Here is a 19,216-nt window from a genome sequence, read left to right on the forward strand (position 1 = left end):
GTGAAACAGATTTCAGTTTGATGCGCCGCTCAACCACGCACCGTTTTCCCGGTTTGCGGCCTAAAAAAACCGACTCTAGGGAGGCACCCGCGTCACACCTCTCCTTGCCATTCGAAAGTCGTCATACATCGAAGTTTTGCTTTTTCTTTCTTTCGTGCTCTTCTTCAAAGTCCTTCCTCCCCTTTCCCGGTGATCGGGCAGGGAGTCAAGAGGTCCAACGAGTCAAAAGGTCCAATAATGGATCTTTTGACTCGTTGGATCTTTTGACTCGCCAAACACGAGTCAAGAGATCCAATGTGGGTCAAGAGATCCAATGTGGGTCAAGAGATCCAATGTGGGTCAAGAGGTCCAACGAGTCAAAAGATCCACGGCGAGTCAAAAGATCCACGGCGAGTCAAAAGGTCCAACGAGTCAAAAGGTCCAACGAGTCAGAAGGTCCAATAATGGATCTTTTGACGCGTTGGATCTTTTGACTCGTTGGACCTCTTGACTCGGAATCCCCGCTGTCCACTTCTGCTGCAAAAAGCAAGGGGGGAAGAGGAGGGAGGGGAGGAGGCTGTAACGCAGTCGTTCGTTCAAGCCTTGTGGGTGGTGACACTATGAAAAAAAAAAGAAAAAGGAAAAGGAGGATGCACGGAATTAGCTGGTAGCCGAAGGTTTTTTTCGCCTTCGAGAAGTGAGTTTTTTTTTTTATCTTTACTGTGACGGATGCTGGTTCCGTGCAGCGATAAGCTGGTGCAGGATTTTGAGACAAGCTCGTGCAGGATTTCACCAGTTTTGGTCAGAAGTAACGATTAACGAGTAACGAAATTTGACAGCCGATACCGTAAAAAAAGTAACGGAAATACTTTACTCGTTAGTCGTTCAGAATACTAACGAGTACGTTACTGCGTTAGCGAAAAATGTAACGCGTTACCAGTAACGTCGTTACTAGTAACGCGTTACCTCCAACACTGGTTACGAAGCACCCTCGCATAGCACGAATCCGCAAACAAAGTTTGGGATCTGAACCAATCGCCTGAAATGATTTTCTCACGGGTGCTGTGCGATCTTTTAGCAGATGATCATCTGGATCGACGCCCGGACGTTCGATAAACCATATTGTGCATCGCACCCCACTATGAATTCTTATAAGTGTATGAAACTCATTATATTTCAAACAAATGCAATATCAGAACATCGTATTTATTAACAGGATTCAAACCACGGCGCCGGCTTGGCCGGCCGGCGTGTGGCAGACGCATTCGTCGTCTGCTGCAGGCATCTTGACGACCGGAAGTTGCAGTCGTAAACATTACAGAAACAAGCGATTACCGGCATCGGTAGACTCTAGAATTGAGCAAGCGGGGAGGTACGTGCTTGTTTGCTTTTTCTGACAGGGACAAACAAAGTTTTTACTTAGACCGCTTTCTTTTTGGGGGGGAAAAAAAGGAAAGGGGGGGGGGGGCGGTAGGCAATAAAATACCTCACCGAGGACACCGAGTAAATCCTATGCGCAATGATCAGTAGACGGAGCGAAAACGTCAAAACGCTTAAAGCTAAGCTCGAACATATTTCTCCGAGACGGCTCACTGGCTGAACATTTGCTTCCGGCGTCGCGGGACCTTCATTTGGTTTACGCATTAGGCCTTTCCTTTTTAACTGTGGCTTCTCGTTGCTGTTCCAACCTTTTGTTTTCTTCTCAAGAGACTTCCGCGGAAGTTCCCGTCTCCATCGTCAAGCGGCTCTGTAAAGAAACGCCGCGCTACAACGAACACGACAAAAGCTCGCGGCGAAGTTCTGTAAACAAAGACGGGTTGGCGTCCTACGAATTCCGTTCCGCTCTGAGCTGACAGCACGGTGGAGGTCGTTGAACGAGTCAAACGGCCATCTTCTGGGAACGTGATCACGGTCCCGCCCGTGCACGCGCGCGCAGTGAGCGGGGTCAGGTGATCAGAGAGAGACGATTGATTGGTCGGACGAGCGCGTAGCCTCCACTGCACTGTCAGCTTACGGGTCATCGGAGCACAACAGAAGCCTCGCGAGCAGAAGTAAACAATCGACGTCTTTGTGTACAGAGTGTTCTCCCGATTCTCATTCCTCAAACTTTATTCCCGATTTTTTTCGAGACACTTTCGTTTGATTTTTCTTCGTGTGACGCGATACATAGAGATCGTTCCGTGTTTTTGACCGTAAAACCGCTGTCAGACTGCTTGTACATCCTACCCCCCGTCTTTGGCGTGTCACGTTGGTCATGCAAAAACTGTCTACTGAGATGTTCGACGCATACATGTGTTCGAAACAGGGCTGGGCGGAGATACTCTAAAAAGCGTTTCATATACAAATGCGGACATAGATGTATTTTTAGGCCAAAATACACATACTGAGACACATTTGTTTATTACGTAACAGCATATTTCTGAGATACTTCCGCAAAAATGGCCAAAAAGTATCCCGGAATACAGATACAGATACGTACAAAGCTAATTCTTTTTTCCCCCAAATGACGGTAGATGCGGGCGGGGAACTACCGTGCACGGCGCATGCAAATGCTAGTGCTTGTGTTCTTCTTTTCGTCTCCGTTTGTGCACCTCCCCATACCTCTAAGCCTCCATATAGCTAAAGCCCTACCTATATCCGCAACTACCATCCCGAGTTCCGACAAAAAAAAAAAAAAAAGTTGCGAGAAAACATTGCCACTTTGAATGAACCACGTAGGTCCCGGGAGCAGACGTCTGACTGCCACGGTTGACACAGGCAGCCTCAATCTGCTCGAAATGAATTGTGTTTTTTTTTGTTTTCTTTTTTTCGGGAGAACGTGCCGCACACTGTCATCTGAAGTTCTTCCGAGTCACCCAGGCTGTGGAGATTGTACAACGGAGCCGGGCCTGTCTGCTTTCAGTGCCACTGACCCTAGTCGGCATGGAACCTGTTGTTCTACCTCAAGTCCTTTACTCTTCATGATTTGTAGTTTTCTTGTCTCCACTCGCATCTTTTCCAGCGTTCACTCCGCTAAAGCGGAGAGAATGGACGACCTAGGTGCTTATCCCTCTAGACTCTAGTTATCTGAACGACCTTTCCTCGTTGTCTGGAACCAGTTTTGTTTGTTTGTATTTTTTTATTTGCATATTTTTCTTGCCTTCGGTGAACCTGCAACTGCAGGATTCCCATCCCTAGAGGGATATATGTTGCAGGTTCATATATAAAGTTCGGGACCCCTCCAGTGATTTCCCTACACACTCCGTAAGGGGGGGGGTGGACAACCCCCCCCCCCTTGTTTTTCTGAAGGCAGGTCCTTTATTCTCATTGCCCCCCCCCCCCCCCTAAAAATTTAGACATCTCCCCCCCCCCCCCCCCCCCCCCCCCCCTCCTAATTTCAATTCCTGGGGAAACCCCTGGACCCCTCGCGCCGGAAACGTGATTTTCAGTTCATCGCAAAAACCCGAGGACTAACTTTTAACAACAAATCAAAAAAAGAAAAAAAGAACACGATCAATTTTAAGCTTAGAAAAGTATTCCGATACATCGTAAATGTATTTCACTTGTGAGATACAGACACATTTGTAAAATGTATTTCGATTCGGAGATACAGATACTCGAAAGTGTAGCCCTGGTTTGAAACGGCTTCGAAGAGGCGTGTTCGCAGATGGTTCTGGCATCCTGTCTGTAGAGAACACCGCGTGTTTTACATGACGTAAGCTCCCTTTTACATTAGGGCCGACGCGATCGTTCGGACAGAGAAAATCAAGCGGCGCCAACGAGTGTTTAATCTTGGCGCTCGTCAACATTGTGCGTTTTCTATCGCCGGCTAAACCAATCAGGATCGGTGAGTGGGGCCTGATCGTACGCTTTGTTTTTGTCCGTCATTGGCCTATCCGGTGATAGGAAGCGCACTTCCGGCGCTGCTCGATCGGCTTAGTCGGATCGTAGCGTTAAGCCTGTTCCACATGCAGAGACTGTGCGAAATAAATCGCTGCGAGAGCCGACTCAGCGACTGCGATCGCAATCTTTTGTTTCAGATGCTCCAACGAGCGCGCGATATCTGTCGGCGCGGCCGGCTCTTCGGACAGGGACGCGACGCGTTTGACTTTGCCTAAAGTACAGCAGAAAGTCTTAATCCACGCAAAGGTTTTACGAATACAATATGTAACTATAAATTTCTAATAATTTAGCATTGAACCAAAAGCGTTTAGGTGTCTAAATTTATTTTCGAATACGCAGCTATCACGGATGAAAGCTGGCTAATGAACGACTGGTTGACAACAAAGCAACGTTATTAAAACAACTCAGTTGGGAGACTACCATAGAGCCCGCTTTGAAGAAGTGGCTTCGATCTGTGCTCGAGAACCGAGCTAACGGCGATCGCAACGCCGCCATTTCTCCCGCAGCGGCCACTCCGGGAACTGCACAGCCGTGCAATGGCCGGTGGCGCCATCTCGCAGTGCCATTTTGCAGTAGCAATATGAATGAACTTTTCTGTTCTGATTTGTCGCTCAAGGGTGGCGCTGCTATTGTATTTAGCTCGGTCTCGGTGGACGCGAGCGGTCCGGGTTTCAAGGGTGAGTTTCCGAACTGAGTGTTTTAGTAACGTTGCAAGAAAGCGATCATACCGACTCTGCGACAAAATACCAACTTGGTGGAAACCAGTCGCAGAGCCGCTGCGACAGTGCGACTGCGATTTTAATCACACATTTACTGGAAATCGCGCCGGTTTCGGGCGGGAATCGCAGCATGTGAAACAGCCTTTAGCTGTGGTCGGATGGACAGTTATAACGGATGGTAAACGAAAGATTTGCGTGTGGGGAGTATTCACTGGATGCCATATTTGAGAGCGCATGCGCAAAACGAACTCGCACTACTAGACTGGAGGGAACAGCCCTTTCCAAAAGGGACAAGTCTAATTGTCGACTACAACAAATAACACCAGGCAGCAGAACGTTTCTCCAACCGCTAAGCAATATTGAATGCTTGGTTCGCTAGCCAGCCACTGCCCCTGACTCCGAAATTATTTCTAGAAAAATAAAGGAAACCGGGGGGGTCACTGGGCACATCTATATGTCCAAAAGCCGTTCAGCTGTACGTACGTAGTGCAGTACGAGGCTGCCAAGACTGTGAGCTTTATTTAAATTCTCGTACTATTTTCGTCTCGGGGAGACAGGAGGGGAAGGGGGGCACGCTTAGAGAACCGCGAGCACCACTGGGACCCGCGAAGAGCCGCATGCTGCTCCCGAGCCGCAGGTTAGCCACCCCCGCTATACAGTGTCAAGATGGCGGCTCCCTTGACTGGCAGCTTGGGCGACGAGGTGTTTGCGAAGTTCAGTGTTACGCGAAGTTTACGTGGAGTGGCTATTTTTTCCGGGACCACCCGCAGTCAAGAAAGATCGCGAGGCAACTGTGGTAGTGCACAGTGAAAATGTTCACCGCCCGCGAGGTTCGTGAGTGCTGCGATCTGCTCATCGAGGCCGCTAGGCCTAATCCATCACGCAATTCATCGTCGACGGGCTGAAGACTCTTTAAACAAAAGTTGATGGCAAGTTGCTAGGCAATTGTGTTGCATGCGTGAAGCGTTCTAGCGTCGCAAACGCTTAGCGATACTCCGAGTTTCCAGACGCCAGACGCATACGTTAACGGCGCTCTTCATCGGATAGCTTAGCGCGTACCATGTGTACACTCGATAGTTGTTCCTGGAATGAAGCGATACTACCGCTAATCGGACTGACAAACCTGGAGATCTTCTAGAGCCTTCCACACTCGCGAGCTCCTCTCCATCAGTGCGCACAGGTGGTCGAGATCCTCCTCGCCTGCCTCACTCATCCTGGCCTACCCCTCTGGTCACATGACCTCCCCGTTAGTCAATCAGCGTCGGGCACCTCACTACTCCTCTCCCACCCGTAAACCAATCAGTGTCGAGTCCCGCGGCCACGCATTTATCTGGGCTTCACGAAATGCCGAACACCGAGCCACAGAACGTTTCACGTTAAAAAATAGTCGAAGTTGCCGCCCTACACTGGATGGACTTCAGTAGGTCATGGAATTAAATTAGCTGCACTGCGGTTCTCTACTGAAATATATGTAGCGGGAGTAAAATGCAATGTTTCAAATACTTAAACAATAAACACGAGAACATAAAAAAGGTTTAAGAATCATTAAGCGCATCAGTAGAATCTTCAATTGAAGAAAGTGTTGCTATATAATTTCCGAATAAATTCCAACCTTGTATTCCTACAGGAAAAAAACAAAAAAAAAACAAATAAATAATATTTGAAAACATAGCGTCTTGCTATCCGTATCCCGTATCGATTGATCATGTGTGATTTATCTTGGTGGGTCTGGAAGATGGAGTAATTAAAACGGTAACCTTCAATTTGCCGCGGAGGAGGGAATACACATATCTAGTCTAGTTATCGTTGCTTTAGCTTTTAAACGTTGACTTGCTCAAACAATGACCTCCTTTACTTAGATAAAACGCGACAGATTCACCCCTTCTTCTGATGAAGTGCATCGTCTCAATAGGTTGGTTTAATCGCTGTACAGCGAGAATACCTATCGGGCAAGAAAGCAGCATAAATGGGCAGAGTTGGAAACAACACTTGTGTACAGCTCCGATCCGTTCGGAGGGCTAAAGGGATCCGGGGGGCGGTCGACAGCGCTGGCTTAATTTCACGCAACGCTGACCGCACCGGCGTTTCCTTTCTGCGGCGTCTCTTTGGCCTGATCGGCGAAAGATGGAAGCAACCTGGCGGTCGATCGCCAGAGGGGCTCGCAAGAACACGTTCCAATCACTGGAAATGGAAAGCTAGGACACTTTTTTTTTATTCCTTGCTGTTTTTTTTTTTTTTTTTTTGCTAAGGAATTGAAGGAAAAAAAGAAAGAAACTATCGCTTGACTTCCCAAGTCTTTATTGAACTCGTCGTTTCTTATGTAATTGTATACTGATGGCGATGTTCGGGCGACGTCGTCAGGAATGTTCCAGGACGACGAAGAAGATTCGAACACCTCACTTCTTTTCTTTTCTTTTTTTTAAAATTTACATTGAGGCGGCGAGTTCGCTATGTGCTGTTTTATATTTGCCTTGCAGTAATACTTTTTTTTTTTGTGGCGCGTTTTATTTTACACATAAGTATTTCCTTCTTACTTGACGTTCATTTAGTCATTGACGACAGGCATTTCAAGGTCTGTTAGATGTGTTAAGCTCGCAAAAAGTGTGTTTACATGACGTAATGACCCGCTTTTATACTGAGTTATTCGCGGATGAATATCAGACGACGGAGAATTACAAAACTAAATAATTGAAATTTTTTATTCTTATATTGGGCTAGATAATTTGGACGAGAATATAGTCTACTCATAAACATGCATTTATTAATTTGTTAGTATTAAAATGGACCGGTGATAACTAATCTCTCGTTCTCACAAGTTGAATTTGTTAGAGATGACAGAAAAATTAGCGTCTCTAACAAAAATCGAGGAAGCATCGCGCTTGCAATGGGTGGTGGATGGTAGATGATGCCGTCGTAAGCAATGTGTCAGGCGAGTCATTATGAACGTTCCTTTCCCAAAGTATCTTTTTATGTTTTTAATATTTCTTTAAATGCTTACTTTTAAAATAAATGTTTTGAAATGTTACGTGTTAATTTTTTTTGTCATAACTTGTTATTGCTGGATTTTGTTAACAAACTTTTTTTTTACATAAGGTCGACACCAAATGGTCGGCGCACAACGCGAGCTACGCTGGGCGGAATCGGAAAAGTCGCAGAACATTCCGATTCCGCTTTAAGTAGAGTTTTACGCAGTCCACACAATTTTTCACCTGAAAACGCAAAATTTCTTCGATATTTGCAACGCATGTAGCGCCTCCTCAACGTACGTAACTTTTTTTTTTTTTTTTTTTAAAGACAAAAGATTTTTAAGCCTATAGTGCTGTATGGGCGCGTCATATATTTCATGGGTTATATTCGTTTTTCTGACACCCTTCTTAAGGTCCATTCACACTCTCGCAACCGACTACGACCGAGAGAGACGAGACCTGTTGAAACCTCTTAAAATTCCTTAGGACGAGAGAACACGCTGGCACTTTGGCGCCATCTATGCGGTGACCCTTGAACTGCACTTCACAAGAGCGAAGGTTTTGCGGCATTTTCGAGGTCCAATGTGCGTAATACCTATAACAAAGGCTCATTTATAACGTTGGCATAAGATTTTCGAGCCAAGAAAGAAAGAATAATGCGCGAGAGAAATAGAAAATATGCCGGACCGCCAAGTTTACACTGCTACCTAATAGATGGCGCCAGTGTGTCGTCTTGTTGTAAGAGGTTTCAAGGCACCCAGTTTTAAGAGGTCGCAAGAGTGTGAACGGGCCTTAAGAGGTTCCAAGGCACCCGGTTCTAAGAGGTCGCAAGTGTGTCAACGGGCCTTTAGCGGTACTAAAAAACGGACCGCACGTTCGATGCGATGAATCTCACACCGTGATCCCTTCATATTGCTTCCCTCAAAATCCGCGATGTGGTGGCGACGCCGTCGCTGGAAAGCCTTAGACAGCCTAAGAGATTGACTAACTCCAACCGTGGAGAGCGTTTGCAAGTTAATGGCGGACACCTTCTGCCTCCATGCGCATGCGCGCGTTGCCACGTGGTAAGGAAGACAGCCGGTGGAAAGGCTGAGCCAAGCTCGGAATCACTAGCAGACGATGGGCGCCAAATACTGGATAGGGAATACATCTTACCGCTAAAAAAATGCAATGGCTTTGGCGCCAACAGCGTTTGCGTAGTTGTAACGGCTGGACGCGCGGAGCCTCGGGGTTTTCCCCTTTGAATGGGGAGGGGTGGCTGCCGGCCATCTATCGTCGTGGCCAGACTTTGAGGCCGCGCAGACAGCTGTTTCTGGTGTCACGGCGAGTCCAGTGTGTCAACGGGAGCCCTCTCCTTCGGCGCAGCTCAAAAGCGTGGACAGCGCTAGGCGCATGCGTTCACTCGAAACCGAGCTGCCACCACTAGTAGGGGAGGATTCGGTGCTGTAGTCGCGCTGCCTATAATGCAAATGAGCGGAGTGGAACGTCTTCTAGTAAAATATTTGTCGGCGCTTTCGTCCCCCTCTCTCCCCTTGGATTTGCAAACGCGGTATATAGACCACGTGACCTCAAACGATCAGTTGGAATCACTCTCAAATCAAGGCACACTAGGAAATCTGAATATAGGAGACGTCGCCCGCAGCCCGAGGGCGTCGTGGACTCACAGCGCCCTCTATACGCTGCTTAGCGGTCTCCAGACAAAGCGGCCCCAAGGTGCGCAAATCCAATAAGCAGCCAACAAAATAAAATAAAATAAGAACTAAACAAGATCGGGAGCACCTCGGTGACGTATAGGGCCGTGCGCTAAGTACGTTACCAGAATGCTCGAATCTCTGCGTCGGGCCTTTCGGGCCCTTTTCGGTTTTGCCCGACCCCCGCGGGTGGATGGCACGAACGGCGTCGGGGTCCCGAGCGGGCCCCCGATGCCTCGCTAAGCCTATTACGGAAGGCTCCGGTCGTGACTAGAACAATGGATCCTCTTGCTGGTGAAAAGCTATAGCCGGGGTCGCGGACAAAAGCCGCCCTCCGAGTAATTGGAGGAACGTCCTCGCCGCCGCGAGGCACGCGGGCAAGGGCGCCGCGCTGTACTTTGTTTCACTGTAACTTGGAAAAGAGGGAGTGCTACGAGCCACTCAGAGAGATAAAGGCGAATCACGTGACAGCCTTTACGAAAGGTATAAGGGCGAGAGCGCGACTCACGCAGTTGGAGCCTCTTTCGTGCGTGCCAGACGTGGCTTTCGTCCCAATCGGAGATCAGCCTGTCACCAAGTATCACTGTGACAGGGGAAACTCCTCCCACGCTCTTCCAGTTTAGCGGAGCGAACGCTGGAGAGGGGGTCGCCTCCTCTCCAGCGCTCGCTCCGCTAAAGTGGAAAGGACGTTGCAAGACGCCAGCGAGACCTGCAACGTCTTCACACAACGCGAATGTCGCGAAGCGCCCGACGCGGCAACACCACACGCAGGCGTCTGCCGCCCGGGCAGATCCCGGGCGCGTCTGCCATTTGGGGTCGGGTCGGGGATCCACAGACAGTGACGTCACGAGCGGGCCTTGTCTCCTTGGTGGCTTCGCGCACATTCGGGACGCTCACCTCCTGGCCACCTCGGTGACGTTGACCCTGGAGGGCTTGGACAGGCTCTCCGTCTTGTTGGCCAGGGTGACGGTGTTGCCGAACAGGCAGTAGCGGGGCATGGTCAGGCCCACCACGCCGGCCGTCGCGTAGCCCGTGTGCACGCCGATGCGCATCTGCGGGGGACCGAACCAATCGAATTGTGACCGCATTCGCGAACAAACCCGGAACCAGTGTGGGGAAACGGCCCATAGAAGTCTACCGCAGCGCCGTGACCGGATTGTGTACTCGTCTGCTCGCGGGTACCCCCGATTAGCGACAGATGGCGCCGCGGCGAGAGGGAAAAAAAAATCGGAATTGGATTTGCATGGAGCTTTATGGGAGAGTGCGCAAAATAAACCGAGAGCACGACAGTCGTCCATTGAGAATCCACGAGAAACTATCTCCGTCAGTTTAGCCGGTCGCCACCGGTCGCCCACCTAGAGTAAGAGTTCGCGGTGCTCCACATAGATGGCGCCCCAGAAAAAGAGAAACCCGAGGGGGACACAATGCGGTCGCTCATTTGGCTCTCGTTTCCCCACCTGTCTATCTTACACCCTGCCCGGAACCCATAGTCACCGACGGACGAAAGGGCTACGACAACGCAAATTTAGAGACTACTGATTCACTTAAATATGGCCTATCGAATACGAAGAGCTCAAAAACACCGGTTGTTGGTTGGGAAACCCGAGAAAAAATATTTTAAAACGAACTAAACGATTTTCTAATTTCACCTATTGGATGCCGCTGATGATAAACACACCACCCGAACACACCCTCGTGAAAACGTGTATCGCCCCTTGTTCATTGTCTTAAGTATATATATATATATATATATTTTTTTTTTTTTTTTACGAGGGAGCTCGCGAACGCTTTGTATTATAGTACTTCTGCAATCTCAGGCTTTTTAAGCGGCAGCCGCACTGCTCATGCAACATACGAGATACTCGCGGCTAACGACGGAATTTTTTACGAAAACTAGGTTGTGTACTTGTTTTGTGACGTGTACAGGTTCCCCTCTAGAAGTAACTAAATACATTACCTTTTTAATAAGTAACGAAATTACGTTACTTTTTCCGCCTCTTAAAAAGTAAATATGACATCATTATCAAAAAAAAAAAAAAAAGTAACTCGGTACGAGTAAGGCGTTACGTCATGTTTACGTACAACGCCTGTGTATACCTCTGAAAAAGGGCGTAATGCGAAGTTTGGTCGTCCTTTTAATAGGAAAAAATGGTCAGGCATAATTGTAATTTCAGGTTTTCTGGGATAGTTAGCGCTCGTAGGCTGAGTGTGGGCTATAAAATGACAATCTCAATATAAACTTCAACTGAACCTTTCATTCCTGTCTGCTCAACACCCTGACGTTACTGGGTTCAGCGCTGTGATTGAGTTCACACCGAACCCCTAACGGCAAGTTACGTATTTAAGTTTGTTGACCTAGTCAATATCAAGGGCACTTCGATCGCTTCAGAGGGCTTAAACGAGTGCCCTCTCCACTTGTCCGGATTGAAATCGAAATTACCTCACGAGGGCACTTAACGAGCACTTTTCTTTTTTTCGAATCTGCTTTTAGTTCGTAAGCTCGCTCTTCTGGCCGTACTCAAATTGGACTTCCAGATTGCTAAATTTAGGTTAACAAGCCCTTTATACTTTCGACCGTTCCATGTATAAGGACCGAAGAATCCGGAACGCAATTTAAAACGCGACCGAAAGAAAATTTAGGTGGCCGGTAACGAAATAAAAAAATGATGTACAAAGACCGAAATAACTCCCTACGTCGGGTTCGAGAAGCGGAAAATCTCGGCGACGTAAGAACATACAAAAAAAAAAAAAAGTGATCGGAGATTTAGAAGTTAATACGTAAAAATAAAACAAAAAGAATTAAAAAAAAAGTTCTTTGGGAAATAATCCTCTTCGGTGCAGTGCCGACGAGACCTCCAATGGCGGCGCACTAAAGTAGCTTTCGGAAATAATTCGGGCGGAAGGCCCCAAGACCCTCAAAATAAAACAAAAGGAACCATCCAGCCACCGTCCGAGTAAGAATGGTAATACCAAAAGGAAAGACAAGGAATGTCCGATTTTCGATTATTATCTCGGTGCGGCCGTTTCATTTCCTGGTCTTGAAAAAGTCCCCCCGCGCTGAGCCGCTTTTCTCGACGTGGGTCCTAGCGACAGCGTATATACTCTTTGGCTCGGATCGGCTTGGCTCGTCCGTTTGTGTGCCTAGCCTCCAGCTTGTTTCGCCAGGCCTGCTCGAGCTAGAGCTTTCTTCGGGGTTTAATGCTTGGGCAGTTCCACTCTATGGCATCGTCTTCCTTTGCCGTGCTGCTTTCAACCGGATTCGCGAGATTTTTTAACGACTGTCGACCGGCGAAAACCCGTTCTGCTCGGCTCAGACACTCTATCAAACGACACACGGTTCGGATTAACTTCGCACTCCGAATGACTACGCAACGTGCTACGAGGGATTAGGCTTGCTCGACTCCTCAACTGCGTCTGCGGAGTTAAGACTTTAAAATAAAACGGTTATTTTTAATCATAAAAAAAAAAAAAAAAATCCACGCAGTCATTGACGTTTTTTACAGACATGTAAAAAACCCTGCGAATGGCTTTCCCTGCGAATGGCTCATTGAAGTAAGGGGGAGGGAAGAATGTTTTTATATTGCGAAGGGTTCTCCAGCCTTGGGTTCGTGCTTCTCAGGCGGGAGGGATTTGGTTGTCTAGGGTAGGTTGGTTTACGAGTACTTATCCCATACCAAAAAAAAAAGTAAAAAGAAAAAAAGAATGAAAGACACATAAAAGCTGTGTTGATGCCTTCGTAGTTTTTTCAAACTAACTCCGTGAATGATATTGTATATAAAATCTTTTTAGGTACATTACGATACATTTCGATACATTTTAATCAGTTATCCGACCTGGCGTCCAGACCTAGTTCTCACCGACGAACTCCTTCATTCCTGTCTCTTAGCATGTGGCCAATAAATTTATTCCGAACTGAACGTCTTATCGTGACGATAATCATTCTAAGATTACTACTCAAGATGACCTTCTAATTTTGGAAGCTGACCTTCTCAAAATAACCGACTGGTGCCAGAATTGGAAAATGTCTCTTAATACTAACAAATGTAAGTGCATGCGTTTTTCTAATTCATTAGCAGAAACTAATCCTACGCTACTTTTGGATGGGACTATACTTGAATATACAGACCACTATAAATACCTCGGCGTGCATCCTTCACCTACCCTCTCTTGGAATACTCATATTAACAACACTGTACAATCTGCTAATCGAAGTTTAGGCTACATCCGTCGAAATTTTAGATCTGTTTCCAATAACCTTAAGCGCCTCCTGTACGTTACTCTTGTCCGTCCCAAATTAGAATATGCGTCTTCAATTTGGCATCCTCATCAATCAACGCTAACTGATTTAATTGAATCTGTTCAGAGCCGTGCTGCACGCTTCATTTTTTCTGATTATTCCCGTTTTTCGAGTGTCTCGTTAATGAAAGCTCACCTTGACCTTCCGCTATCTTCACGTCGTAGGATCTCTCGCCTTTGTCTTCTTCACAAGGTATTTTATACGCCCATCTTTAAACAATCTCTCTTAAACCCCCCATCATACATCTCGGCTAGAATTGACCATCCTTGTAAGATCGCCCGCCCACAATGCTTCACCCTCGCACACCAGAAGGCGCTCTTACCATCTGCGATTGTGGACTGGAATGACCTCCCCGAGAACCTCATCGGCATCACCGACAGTGGAAGATTTCGGGACGCCATCACCAACTACTTCATGTAAACCCGCTCCCCTCTGTAACGCCACTTGTGGCCCTGAGGGTATTATAAATAAATAAATAAATAAATAAATAAATATATGATGTCCCTCCTGGCCGTGTATCTCATATGCCAAGACCGCGTTCGCTTATTTCCAAAAATAAATATGTCAAATTAATATCAAACACCCCGTATACAGGGTGTCCCCCAAACGAATGTATCGACTTGTTTTCACCGCAAAAATAAACTACACATCACCGAACGCTCATTCTCCTTCAAAATGTAGCTTTAGCGCTTCGAACCAGAGGCCAAAAGTTTCAGAACTAACCGTTACTTAATTCAAAAGTTACGAGTGGTTTTCTCAAATGTTAATTGGGAAAATGGCGGTCGAATACGGAAAGCCGTACTCGGCTTCCCGAAAGCCGAATGGCGCCAGTTTGCGATGGGAAAATGGGCTTCGTTTTCGATAACTGACGCCATTCGGCTTCCCGTGTTCGGGAAGCCGAATACGGCTTTCTGTACTCATCCGCCATTTTCCCAATTAAGATTTTAGAAAACCACTAGTAACTTTTGAATTATATAACGTTTAGTTCTGAAACTTTGGCATTCGGTTCAGACCGCTAGCTTCACATTTGGGCTTACAATGAGCGATCGGTGGTAAGTAATTTATCTTATTATTTCTTTTTTTTTTTTGCGGCGAAATAAACGCGGAACTCTTTTTTCGGCGGAAGGGCACGCTGTACATTTTCGAGTACCTAAGGGGCTGGGAACGTGTCGACGAATGCTTGCCTGAATGGGCTCTCCGTTGACGGGACTGAGCACGCCGCGGGTGGCGGTGATCATGTCCAGTCCCATGGCGATCAGGCGGTCCGCGTGGTCCTCGACCGGCTCGGGCACCCCTGCCACCACCACGTACGCGTCTCCGATGGTCTCCACCTGGCAATGGACGCCGTGACTTTAGGCTCGCAAGCAACGCCTGGGGCAGAGGATCGTTCGCACCTTCGCGACACCATTACGACGGAGCTTCTCGTGATTTCTTACGACGAAAGAACGCACTGGAGCTATTTATTGGCTAGCCGTGGAATACTTAATCTTTTTATTAGTTTCGCGTACCATTCTTTTCTTATTCACTCGAAAAAAATCTTTTGCCAATGTTATAGACCACCATTTCACGTAAATAGCGCGTGCATTTTATTTCGCATAAATTACCGCAGACGCTTCACTCTAGCGAAATCAGTAGGTCGTGAGCAAAAAGCAATTTCAGGGCCTCCTCATAGACGGCGCCAGCGTTCCGGTATGTTCTCTCGCCGTTAGACACCCCAAGAACGCGCTCGCAAGCAAACACGAGTTCGCGAACACTCCCCGAACACTAACACTCCCCAAAAATGTTTTCTTTTCAATTTTTTGTCACACGATTTAATATGGTGTCAGGAGAATACCTAATCAATATGTCGCTGCAGAGCCACGTATATGTTTATTAAAGCAAAAAAAAAAAGAAAAACTTAATTGTTTGAAACCGATACCGAAACACGAGCACTTAAGCTCACGGCTGGAAGGCACGTGGCTACACCCGACCGCGTTTTTTTTTTTTTTTTTCTCGTTTTTTCAGTGTACGAAGCAGACGACGAGGACGACGCCGAATTTGCGTGCCCCGTTTGTCGTGCGATTGTTTCGCACTTTCATCCTTTCCGCTCGATGTTCTGCACTTAAAGATCGTTTGGTGCGTATCACAAACCACAGTTTCGGAGTAGCGACCCCACGTCCGTCGCAACGTTGGCCCGTCGCGCGCCGCCATCGTGTAGTCGCCATATTGAGAATGACGGGTACATGTACTTCCTACGATCTGTGCAACATTTTTTTTTCGATCAACGTACTTTCAGCTTTCTGAAAGCCACAAAAAAGGATTCATGTTGTTTCATATTTTTAATGTCGAATGTGTGCCTTAGATGACCCGCATCTTTGAATATAGTTGATACACGTAGTTTGAACGTCACGTGACCATAGGAACGAGAGTGAGCGCGACTGAAACCGGGCAATTGTCGACCGGCTGTTTTTGGGCGGAAAGAAAAGGAATTTCTAGCCGCAAATTGTGTTCTGGGTAGCTGGGCCCTTAGAAATCATGTTAAAATAAAAACCTCGGCGAGCTTGAATACCCCGTCAGTGTCCCTCTAAGAGCAGCAACAGTCAGAGACAGCTGTCAAACACGGGGCGTGGCGGACGTCTCATTATCGCACCATTAGCCGATCAGAACGCTGAAAAATAAATGAAGAAGTGTGAACACGGAGGTGCTTCTGAAGTTGTCCGCGGTTACATAGATGCGGTCGCTTCCATGTATCCGCGGCTAGAGACTAGATAGATTAGTTCAACTCTTTAACGTCACTTCACTGCGGTGGCGCTGGTGTCGGCATTGCACGTGCGCTTCGCTACTCTCGGATCTGGTTTCCGCGCAGGCGCAGTGTCCACACCCGGTCGGGGCAAACGAGTGTTAGTTCGTAAACACTGTGTTGGTGTAACGCCTGCGCATTTCGCCATCGGTAGTGAATCCAGCACTAAGCGGAAATGCCGCACACCGTGTTCTCTCTAAGTACAACCGCAGCCGACGATCCGTGGGACTAAAGCAAGCAGCACCAAATGTGCGTTGTCCCCGCGCTCGTGGTCTTTATGCGTTTGCTATCTTTACCGACTAAACTAATCGGGCGCTTCTTTTTCTGCGCCTGATAGGTTTAGCCGATGACCAGAAAGACAACGAGCGGCGTGACGATGCACTTTTTGCGCCACTTGAATGGCTGCATCAGATCCTAGCGAGCGGCCGAATAGACCCTCCGCAAAAAAATCCCGTTGCGCGCGCGAGCTTTTGGGATTTTGTTTTCGTCTGCTTCATGCACAGGGCTTGTGATGACGTCAGAACGCCGAGCTCTTATTGGCTGATTCAAAAACAAAATAGTGGGTAGACCTCGAGGCATCTAGCAGTGGGTTCTACCCACTATCCTTCTAACCCAAGCCAATCAGAACTCGGCGTCGTTATGACGTCAGCGCAACCCCCGCGCGAAAAGCAGACGACTTGCTCTCTGCATTAGATTGCACTTTCCCTTTCGCGCCGAGCAAGAACGGAGCCCAGGCGGCGTATAGCGATCATATTGGTCGAGCGAGCTCCCGCGACGCTGGGCGACGTTTCACCTTGTAGACGCCGTGCAGGTTGGACAGGTTGTCGAACTGCAGGTACAGGTGGTTCAGGAGACGCACGATCTCCATGGGCTCGCAGCTTCCGCTCATGCTGGTGAAGCCCACGATGTCCGAGAAGAGGCACGACACGGTCTCGAACTTCTCCGCTTCCACGGGTAGGTTCTGGCACAGACGCTTGGCCACCTGCGCGATGAAGGCCGAGGTCGACGCCATTTATACCCCCGGCACGCTCGAACAAAGAGTGAAAATGCTCACATCACGCAGCTAATATACGTCGCACAAAAGACGGTATGCAGACACCGAGTTTTTTCTTGTAAGATTGGTCATGCAAAAACTGTCTGCAGATACTCGAAGGAGACATGTTTGTGAAGGCTTCGAACATAGCTGAGACGTGTCCGCAGGAAAATGTTCTCGTCATGTATGCAGGGAAGACCGTGTCTCTTGTATGATGTATTAACTGTGTGACCACGGCCAGCGAAATATCAAGTGTTTGTTTTCCCACAAAGCACTTGGGAGAGTGAATAGCTGCACTCTACGCAAAAAGCTCGGGGAATGATGAGGCTGGAAATCTGTTCACAGACAAAATCTTTCAGCCTTTCCACTCTGGTGAAGAAGGAAGACCAGCGAAGCTGTACGATGCAAAGTAATGGCCGGCCGGAAGTCGGCAAGCCAGAGTGGAAAGGCTGGAAAGGCTGCACTCATCAATGAATGACGGCGGCAACCAGGTACGTGGCTTGCCGCCGTCAGTCATAGATGGCGGTAGGTGTCCAGAGTTCGGTGTCTTCATTTGTTTGCGGGGGACACGATCCTGGGGAAACTAGTCCTTAACACATCCGCTGTAAAAACAACCGTCTGCGCCATGACACTAAGTTGCTGGCACTACCACGAACACTCGCACGCTTCCCTGACAGTTTAGGAGACGAGAATGTAACTAATAATACACATAAAAAAAAAAAAAAAACACACGGTTACAGGGACAATAGGACCACTTTCGAGCACGCTCACTGCTTGAGGCTAGTTTCTCACCGACGTCCCGGCTAACCCTAACCGAGTGGACTTCATTTCGACAGGCGCGCAGCTTGCGGAGGCGCAATTTCGGACACCGCTGGCGGCTAAATTCCCACTTTTTCCCGCTGTTCTTTCTTTTTTTTTTTTTTTTAATTTTATGGTATATGACATCTATGTACTATTCCAAGGACACTGAGAAAACAGTGGACTACATTTAAAACAAAAATCAAAATGTAAGTTTTCGTTTTCTTGTGGTACGCGCACGACAGATAAGATGACTGGAAGGTATGTTTTATCTGACGATAAGCTTTAACAGCGACGCCCGCTCAGCCGTGCAAATCGACGAGGCGCTTAGCTGTCGATAGTTTGAGTACAAAATATAGCCGGAAGGCATGGATATTTCACGCGCACAAATAACGTGTTTACCGATCTACACGATAGGACCCAGGCACGAAATTTAATGAGTGTCAGCATTCGAACGATATGATGTACGTCTCTCAAATACCACAGCACAACAGTGTCGACGACAGTCACATCTGAACGATCGGACGGCATCCGAGAGGACCTCGTTTTAGAGCACGTTTTCGGGGAGAGCCACCCTTTTTCACAACAACAGCATCCACATAAACGAGCGGGCGCGACTAGTTCGTTCCCCACCCCAACCCGAAACGCTATTTTTGGCTATAGAGAGTTTTAGTAGATCGTTCCCATGACTCCAATAACGGTACCCGATACCCCGCCACCGCCTCCCTTGCGCATGCACAGTATCGTTATCGGGGCTATCGGAGGTATTGGAACGATCTACTAAAACTCTCTAATGGCTGAGAAGGTCGCCATCTTTGCAGATTATTTCTGGGAGCAAGCAGTAGGTAGAACAGTTGTCAATGTGCGCCACACCGCATAACATATGCGCGGAAGCGCGCTGAGCATGTTTCAGTGGTCCGAGAGAGTGGCAAAAAATTTCCAGCTGATAGATGGCGCGAGAGTGGCACCAGCTGCGTCATTATAATCATCATCAGCAGCCGCAGCAGTGATTCGTTTTTTGGAGCGAATGTAAGCGCGCGAGCGAGCTGGTTTAAATCGCAGCATAACCTCC

The 19,216-nt window shown here is 47.8% G+C and overlaps 1 protein-coding gene across 1 annotated transcript in view; it reads right to left on the bottom strand.

Moving 5' to 3' along the window:
- The window catches only part of LOC8029735 (guanylate cyclase soluble subunit beta-1-like), a 103,177-nt gene that overhangs the window by 14,184 nt on the left and 69,777 nt on the right, over positions 1-19,216 (bottom strand). The window contains exons 8-10 of the mRNA XM_042289701.1: positions 17,107-17,295; positions 14,719-14,865; positions 10,135-10,289 (exon numbers count right to left, since the gene is read on the bottom strand). Coding sequence (XP_042145635.1) covers positions 10,135-10,289; positions 14,719-14,865; positions 17,107-17,295 — 491 coding nt within the window. The remainder of the gene's footprint in view (positions 1-10,134; positions 10,290-14,718; positions 14,866-17,106; positions 17,296-19,216) is intronic.

Source organism: Ixodes scapularis, unplaced genomic scaffold (assembly GCF_016920785.2).
Source record: "Ixodes scapularis isolate PalLabHiFi unplaced genomic scaffold, ASM1692078v2 PGA_scaffold13__105_contigs__length_92229423, whole genome shotgun sequence".
In the NCBI taxonomy this organism is placed as follows: Eukaryota; Metazoa; Arthropoda; class Arachnida; order Ixodida; family Ixodidae; genus Ixodes; species Ixodes scapularis.